General features: G+C 54.6%; 1 gene segment (V, D, J or C); it reads left to right on the top strand.

Annotated features, from left to right (window-relative positions):
• Positions 1–13: 13 nt before the first annotated feature.
• On the top strand, positions 14–8507 carry LOC102449083 (immunoglobulin heavy constant epsilon-like). The segment is given in 5 exon segments: positions 14–71; positions 6265–6564; positions 6938–7249; positions 7378–7704; positions 8057–8507. Coding segments are annotated over 5 exon segments (1344 nt in total).
• The last annotated feature ends 783 nt before the right edge of the window (positions 8508–9290 follow it).

The following is a 9290-nucleotide window of genomic DNA, read 5'->3' as shown; positions in this document are numbered from 1 at the left end:
CCCGTCTGTGAAAATGGATCCTTCAGCGTCTGGACTCTCCAATCTACCTCTGAAATATTATCATGCTGAGGGTAAATTCGCTGCAGTTGAAATATCTACTCCAGGGTGGTTCTCCCACCACTGCTGCTTTTGGGGGGTTGAGGTCCTTAGTGAGGGAGGTCTCTGCCCGATTTGAATCTTTCAAGCAAGTTTTGGGGTGTCATTCTAACTGTGCTGTCTTAGCTGGAACGTGGGGGCTTGGCACAGGCATCACCAGGGGACATCTCACTGCCTGGGGAGTGATAGATCAGTGGTTTGAAGAATTGACCTACTCAACCCAAAGTTGTGGGTTCAATCCTCAAGAAAGCCAACGGGGGTGAAAATCTGTCAGGGCTGGTAGTTGGTCCTGCTGTGAAGGCAGAAGATTGGCCCCAATGAGCTTTCAAGGTCCCTTCCTGTTCTAGGAGATAGGCAATCTCCATTTGTTTATATATATATTTTTTAATGCCAGCCATCCTATCTTCTGCTCTGAAATGCCACAAATCAGTACATTCTAAACGTGCCCAGTGGCAGGAACGGTCCACCAACAGCTGTGGTTCCAGGAAACCCACACCTACTCCTTACCACCTTCACAAGAGCATAGAGGAGAGAGATATTTATACATTGAGGATCTATCTATCTATCTGTCTGTCTGTCTGTCTGTCTGTCTGTCTGTCTATCTCCACACCCCCTCTATCTATCTATCTATCTATCTATCTATCTATCTATCTATCTATCTATCTATCTATCTATCTATCTATCTATCTATCTATCTCCACACCCCCCTCTATCTATCTAGCTAGCTAGCTAGCTAGCTAGCTATCCCCATACACCCCCTCTATCTATCTATCTGTCTGTCTGTCTGTCTGTCTGTCTGTCTATCTATCTATCTATCTTGGAGAGTGGTGAAGCACTGAGATGGGTTCACAAGGGAGGGGTAGAATCTCCATCCCTAGAGGTGTTGAAGTCCTGGCTTGACCAAGCCCTGGCTGGCATGATTGAGTTGGGGTTGATCCTGTTTTGGGCAGTGGGTTGGACTCGATGACTCCCGAGTTCTCTTTCAGACCTGTGATTCCCACCTCCCCAACCCCGAAACCTCAAACTTCTCTGACCTCTGCAGCTTTCATGCCCATCTCTCTGGGGAGAAGCAACCAACAAATAAACAAACAAACAATGAGGCTAAAAAGAGGAAGTCGGTACCACTGAAAGTCGCACCTCAGTTATTTTTGCACCTCGGGTTCCCGCCTCGGCCCTCGCTCAGTTATGGGAATTTCACACTTTCTAAGCAGCTGTAACCCTGAGAGCCCCCGCTGGGTGTTGTCCAGTGTTCTCGGTTGACGCTTGTCTTGACTCTCATTTGGGGGAGGAGAGGGACTGTCTCAGCGGCACAGATCCCTCAGACACACGGCACGACAGACACCGAGCAGCGCTGGGCTCTCGTCCAGAATCCCTGGCCCAGAATGCCCGGCCACAACACACCATGCCTGGTCATTCGGTCAGTGAACTCTTGGCTTGTCTTATGAGTGCGGGGGGGCGGGTCTAGGTGGGCTGAGGTCTCCCCTGAGTCTAAAGACCAGTGGGGAACATCCCCCTGTGCAGACACAGTAGGAAGCCAGGGTGCAGCACATGGCTCCTTCTGCATGGCCTAGGTGTGCTGAGAGCCTGAGAGAGGTAACCCAGGGGTCTCCCCTGAGCTCTGAAGAGCACGGGGGTACATCCCCCTGTGCAGATGCAGTAGAGGGGCAGGGTGCAGCGCATGGCTTCCCATGCATGTCCTGGATGTAACCTAGGGCAGGCTGTGCCCCCCCAAAGGCAGAGATGGGGGGACAGAGCTGCATCCTCACACCCCACCCAGCAGCCAGGAAACCAGGGGTGAAAGGGCTCCATGGTCCCAAGAGCCCAGGAGTGGGGGCACCCGCAACAGATCTGGGGGAGCCCAGAACCGAGCTAGCAGGGGAAGCAGATTTCAGCTGAGGGGCACCAGCAGTGCTGGGTGGGAAAGCTGCACTGGCATGGGCTGCAGGTGGAGAGTGAGGGGCTCCGGTAGGGCTGGGGTTTTCGGGCTAGGCCGGCAGGGTCTTCAGGTCAGGAGTGAGGGGCACTGGCAGAGCTGTGACAAGCCCAAGGCAGGGCTGCGGGGCTGTGGGTGAGGAGTGAGGGGCACTGGGGGAACCTAGCCCTGCTAGCAGGAATTTCAGGTCAAGAATCTAGGGTTGGGCTAGCAGGGTGTGTGGCTTGTGAGTGCTGGGCACCAAGGGGGCAGAGGAAGTACAGGTTGCATATTGGAGTAAGGGGCGCTGGCAGGGCTAGGGGAGCCCAGGCTTAGCAGGGCCTGTGGGTCGGGAGTGAGGGGCACCAGCAGGGCTGGGGGAGCCCAGGGCTGGGCTAGCAGGGCCTGTGGGTTGGGAGTGAGGGGCTCCAGCAGGGCTGGGGGAGCCCAGGGCTGGGCTAGCAGGGCCTGTGGGTTGGGAGTGAGGGGCACCAGCAGGGCTGGGGGAGCCCAGGGCTGGGCTAGCAGGGCCTGTGGGTTGGGAGTGAGGGGCTCCAGCAGGGCTGGGGGAGCCCAGGGCTGGGCTAGCAGGGCCTGTGGGTTGGGAGTGAGGGGCACCAGCAGGGCTGGGGGAGCCCAGGGCTGGGCTAGCAGGGCCTGTGGGTTGGGAGTGAGGGGCACCAGCAGGGCTGGGGGAGCCCAGGGCTGGGCTAGCAGGGCCTGTGGGTTGGGAGTGAGGGGCACCAGCAGGGCTGGGGGAGCCCAGGGCTGGGCTAGCAGGGCCTGTGGGTCAGGAGTGAGGGGCACCAGCAGGCTGCAGGAGTCCAGGGCTGGGTTAGCGGGGGACAGGGGTGAGGTGCACCAGCAGGGCTGGGGGAGTCCAGGGCCGGTCCAGCAGGTGTGTGGGGTACCAGTGAGAGGCACTGGGAGGACTAGGGGAACCCAGCAGTCCTAGCAGGGACTGCAGACCAAGATCCCAGGGCTGGGTTAGCGGGGTACAGGAATGAGGTGCACCAGCAGGGCTGGGGGAGCCCAGGGCTGGGCTAGCAGGGCCTGTAGGTCGGGAGTGAGGGGCTCCAGCAGGGCTGGGGGAGCCCAGGGCTGGGCTAGCAGGGCCTGTGGGTCAGGAGTGAGGGGCACCAGCAGGCTGGGGGAGTCCAGGGCTGGGTTAGCGGGGGATAGGGGTGAGGTGCACCAGCAGGGCTGGGGGAGTCCAGGGCCGGTCTAGCAGGTGTGTGGGGTACCAGTGAGAGGCACTGGGAGGACTAGGGGAACCCAGCAGTCCTAGCAGGGACTGCAGACCAAGATCCCAGGGCTGGGTTAGCGGGGTACAGGAATGAGGTGCACCAGCAGGCTGCAGGAGTCCAGGGCCGGTCCAGCAGGTGTGTGGGGTGCCAGTGAGAGGCACTGGGAGGACTAGGGGAACCCATCAGTGCTAGCAGGGACTGCAGACCAAGATCCCAGGGCCGGGCTGGCAGGAGCAATGGATTAGGAGTGGGGGGCACAAGCAGGGAAGTGGGACAGAGGCTCTGAGTCAGGAGTGAAGAGCACCAGCAGGGCTGCGGAGCCCAGGACTGAGCTGGCAGGATCTCTAGCTTGGGATTGAGGGGTACCAGGAGAACCCAGGGCTGGGGTGGCAGGGAGTGATGGGCGTCAGCAGGGCTGGCTGAGGCATGGGATTGGGGGGCACCAGGAGTGCCGGTGGTCAGGGCTGGGCTAACAGGAGTGAGGGGCACCAGCAGCTTTAGAGGTAGCCCAGGGCTGGACTAGCAGGGGGGGTGGGTCAGGACTGAGGGGCACTGGCAGGGCTGGGTGTGTGCAGGGCTGGTCTGGCAGGAGCAACAGGAGGGACTGAGGGATACCAGGAGAGCCTAGGGTTGAGGTTACAGGGGCTACAAGTTGGAAGTGACAGATATCAGCAGGGCTGGACATCAGGGGAGAGATAGATTTGGAGAGCACGAGTAGGGTTGGGGGAGCCCAGGGCTGGGCTAGCAGGAGCTGCAGGTCGGGCCTGAGGGGCACTGGCAGGGCTGGGGAAGCCCAGGGCTCGGCTGGCAGAGGCTGAGGGTCGGGAGTGAGGGCTGGGGAGCCCATGGTCTGGATACCAGGAGGTGCAGATGAAGAAGGGGGGGCTCTGCCGTGCAGTGACGAGGCCGGGCTGGGGTATCTGGAGGCTGAGATGAGAGGTGACCCAGAGCGGGGACAGCCCAGTCTGTGATTTGGGGCTGTGGGGACATCCCCTGAGTTACTTCTATGGGGACCGAATAATCTCCTCTCTGCAGCCCGACTGAATTGGTTTTTTTTTTGTTCTACGAGGATTTAATTGTCTCCTTTCTTTACTCCAATTAAAAAAAAACGTTTGCAACTTAAAACTTTCTGAAGTCGAGCACAGATTTCCCCTTGTTAGACGAAACATCCTGAAATCACTTTGTGGCCCCCAGTCCTGGTGACAGCTCGGTGTTCAGATTGGTAATTTAGCCTGTGAATAGAGGTGGCTCCATGTTTGTGGGGCCCTCACTAGGGACGTGTGGCTATCCCTTTCCAGAGGAGACCAGCTCCTACATCTCACTCTGGAGATGGGGATGTTGGACATCCAGAAATGGAGACACCCACGATTCCTCCCATGCAAGTTAGGAAAGTGGCCAGCAAAATCTTCATCCAAATTAGTTGGAATTTGAGTGATTCTGTGAATGGGGAACCAGCTTAGTAAGACCATGAGCTAGGAGGTATGATAGCCCATCCACGACTGAGTTTGTTCCCCAACTCCCAGAATTCTAACCCTAACCCAACCCTTAAACCCAACTCTTTATACCCCAACTCTTTAACCATGAGCCTCAACCCAACTTCCAGCCACCAAAAGATGAACCAGCTCCTTGACCCCCACACCCAAATCATCCCCATTGCCCTACTATCCTAATCTCATCCGTCATCTTGGCTCTCCTAACCCTATTCTCTAATTCTCACCCTCAGCTTTGACCGTCTCTTCCAACCCAACCCTCTAACCACAGTGTCCCAATCTTACCCCAAATCCTGACCATAGAAGACGCAGGCTGCCATCGTCTTGAGATGCGTAGACTTTTCCTTGTTATTTCTCTTTAAAGGACATAGTTTGATAGGTCTCTGACCTTCAATTTCTGGACCATTGTGTGACAAGTAAAAAATAACAATTCTATCCTTAACTATAACCCCAGTACTACCCCTAACCACCTCCCCATGACCCTAAGCCCACCAGGGCTCTGCATCACCAGTCAGGTATCAAGCATCCTTTCAGCACAACTATCATGTGTCTTGGTCAATTGACCCCTTGGGTTAGGAGTCCAGAGTCTCACTCACCCCTCTAGGAAATGGCAGGAGAAACGGGGGGAAAGTCAGTGGGTGAATGGTTTCAAAACTGGTAGAACTCCAAACAGAAAGGGTCAAAAATTGAACTGGAGTGTGGGAAGGTATTGGACCCTGAGCATTCGGCCATGGCATTTCATTCTTCCGTGGCATCTCACAGCACTTCATCTGAATCACTCACTCCTGTCCTACAGATAATATTAACTGTTATTCACACCCAAAGAGCTCTCATGGCCAAGTTGACTTGGAAAGTCCCGGTCATTCCTGTGAAGGGTCCAGGGACTTCCCAGAATGCTTCATTGAGCAACAGACTTGATAATGAACCACTAGCGGGCTGATGATCTTAGCTATAAACTTAGGAGCCTAATGAGAGCATGACATTTATGAGTCCTACCCTGTTAACACTGCAAGTATAACATGTGCGCCTCTTCAGACAGATCTCTAAGAAATCAGTCGTTAGTGACATGATGCTCTTTGGAGACCCCTGTAATACCCTCAAATTTCACTTTTATGGTCAAAATCTTGGGTTGTTTCTAGCTGCAGAAGCTGAGATTTCTCCAAGGGGAATTTCTCTGCCACTTAAGCATTTAATTCCCTTTGGTTCCTCAGGAAAATGCCACCTCCAGTTACTGGTACAACCCTCCATTCTGTGAAATTGACCCTTTGTAGGGCTCAGTGCAACATCTGCACCAGGCATCGTTTGGTTCGAAGAGTAGAGGTTGAGACAACGGACTCCTGGGTTCTCTACTCAGCTCTGGACTGACCTGCTGTGACCATGTCCCTTCCTCTGTCTCTCTGCCTTGCTTTCCCCTCTGAGTATTTCCTTTCCTGCACATCCTAAGAGCATAGTAACACAGAGCATGGTGCGGGTTCAGTCGGGGCCACATCTCATGTTCTTTCCCTTTCTATTTCTGCAGTTAGTCCCGAAGCCCCGTCTGTCTTTCCCCTCACTTCCTGCTCCGCTGAAGCCACCAGCTCCCAGGTCACCTTTGGCTGCCTGGTCAAAGGCTATTTCCCTGAGCCAGTCTCTGTGGAGTGGAGCCCCAGCATCGGCTCCACGGGTCTGAAGACCTACCCCTCCATGAAGCACACTTCTGGCGACCTCTACTCACTCAGCAGCCAAGCCACCGTCCCGCCCAGCAGCTGGGAATCCAACACCTATCGCTGCAACGTCAAGCATGAACCCACCGGCTCCAGCATCACCAAGGAAATCCCAAGTAGGTGCAGGGCAGCCGAGAGAGGGAAGTGGGAGGAGGTCACTGATGGAGTGATGACTGCAGGGAGATAGGGTGGGAGCCTGGATGGAGGGAAAGAGAGAGATGCCCTGGAGAGGAACGAATGTCTGGGGTTACGTAGGCGGTGTTGGATCTGGAGAAGGGGGAGGGAGCCGTACAGAGAAAGGGGGAGGGATGAGAAGAGAGAGATCCTGCAAATGGGTCTTTCCACTGCTGGGAGAAGGGGCAGAGGTCTCCAAAGGGGGCACTGTGCGGTCGGCAGCAGAATGCCAAATGGGGAGGGGCATGATACAGGGAAAGTGGTGGAGGGACTATCAGGGGCCTGTAAAATTAACACCTGCCACCCTTCTCCCAGAACCCACACGTATCGAACCCACGGTGCAAGTCTACCACTCCTCCTGCACCACTAAGCCAAGCACCATCCACCTGCTCTGCCTCATCTCCGGCTTCTCCCCCATGCCCCTGATGGTGGAGTGGCTGGTGGATGGTGAGCCCGGGCAGCTTCGTGGAGATACGGCCCCTGCCAAGAAGGATGCCAGTAGCCCCACCTTCAGCACCCACAGCAATGTCAGTGTCTCCCAAGAAGACTGGATGCAGGAGAAGATATACACCTGCAAGGTGTCCCACCAGGGCAAAACAGTGGAGAAGCAAGCCAGCAAGTGCAAAGGTGACACACAGATGGGATGCTTTGGAAGGCTGGGAAAGGGCTGGGTTTGAAGGAGGAGAAGGGAGTCTGGGGTGGGCTCGGACAGGGAGAGCAGGTCTAGTGCCTGACGTAGGCTCTCTTGTTTCCAGGCGGAATTACATATAGAAGCAACATCCTTGTTTTCATGGTGCCCCCAGCCCCTTCTGAAATGTATGTAGATCAGAGCCCCATGCTCACCTGCCTGGTGGTCAACCTGTCTACTGTGGCTGGCCTGACAGTGATCTGGACCTGGGAGAAGTCAGGGCCCCTTAACCCTGGACCCATTGTCAAGAGTAGGCAGCACAATGGCACCTTCACCGCCTCCAGCTCCCTTCCCATCGTCCTCCATGACTGGGAGTCTGGAGAGAAATACACCTGCAAAGTGGAGCACTCGGAGCTTCCCTCACCCATCATCAGATCCATCTCCAAGAAGCAAGGTAGGAGGAGAGTACGGTTCCTAAGGGAGAGACCCCTATTACAGCCCCCAGCAGGGAGGGATGGTCTTTCAGGGGAAGCCCCAACCCCCAGCATCATGGGATCCTGGCCCTGGGTCCCTCTGCATCCATATGATGTGGATACCTTTCAAGTTCCTATTCCTTACCCCAAGACTACCAAATGCCAGTCCCTAGCCCCTCCATCCTGCAGGAGACAGGTCATGTTCCTACAGTCCATCACACATACACTCAATCACGCATATACACACATGTACACAGGCCCTGTCCTTACCCCCATGTGGTCCCAGCACAGTGATATGCATGGCTCATCTGTGTCTTCCATCCCCACCCACAGAAGGCAGGACGTCTCCTCCGCGTGTCTACCTCCTGCGCCCCCACCCTGAGGAGTTGAGCAGCAACGGAGACTCCGTCAGCCTCACCTGCCTGGTGCAGGACTTCTACCCTGAGCACATCTCAGTGAAGTGGATGGAGAACCAAGAGTCCAAAGACAGCATGAAACCTGTCACCACCTCACCCATGAAGGAAAGAGACGGCGACTCAAACTACTTCCTCTATAGCAAGATGACAGTCGACAAGGACAGCTGGAACAGAGGGATCACCTATACCTGTATAGTCATCCACGAAGCCCTGAAGCCAAAGATGTTCACCCAACGCAACATCCGCAATGTCCCTGGTAAATGAAGATGGCTCCTCCCAGCCCCACTGCTAGCATTGTCTGGTAGAGCTTCCTGTAAATTATCTCTGTGCCATTAATGGTGACAAGTGAATAAATGAAACTACTGTGAGCTCAGCCCAAGGTCTTCTTGTTGCGGTGTCACTGAGTGAAGTCTGTGGGTTGTTCACGGGGGAGAAATTCAAAGGCTGGGGGCTGGGAGATGTCAAGATACTCCAAGGGTTATACCATGGAAGGAAGGGTAGTTACATGGGCAGATACTATGAAAAGAAAAACAGGGTTAAACCATGGAAGGAACAATGCGTAGATACATGAGTAGGTGATGTGGAAGGAAGGATGGATAGACACATGAACAGATGTCCTGGAAGGAAGTATGGGTAGATAAATGGGTAGTTGCTGTGAATGGACAGATGTTTTGACACATATTTAGACACCATGGAAGGGAAGACCAGTTGCTACCATTGAAAAATGGATGAATTGATGAGGTGGAAAGATGGAAAGATACAAAGGTTGATGCAATGGAAAGAATTATTGATGGATACATCATGGAAGCAGTTTTGGAGAAAGGTCTACAGAGACAATTACACATATACTTAGAAAGTTCAGAGGGACAGATATGTTCAGCTCAGTTGGGTGGCCATGTGTTTAGAGAGCAGGTTTCAAGGATACATACATGCTTCTGAGAGAAGGAGTCTGGGTATGTCTACACTACCCTCCTAGTTGGAACTAGGAGGGTAGTGTAGACATACCCTAAGAGACCAACAGATAGTGCAGAGAGAGAGAGAGAGAGAGAGAGAGAGAGAGGTGGGTCAGGGGAGAGAATTACTTGGAGTAAAGTTGCCCTCTTAGTCCCAGACACTGTGGGAAATGCTTCTGGTGTCAAAGGACTCACACC

The sequence above is a fragment of the Pelodiscus sinensis genome, chromosome 30 (genome assembly GCF_052426305.1).
Source record: "Pelodiscus sinensis isolate ZL-2025 chromosome 30, ASM5242630v1, whole genome shotgun sequence".
Lineage (NCBI taxonomy): Eukaryota > Metazoa > Chordata > Testudines > Trionychidae > Pelodiscus > Pelodiscus sinensis.
This window is presented reverse-complemented; position numbering and strand designations above follow the sequence as displayed.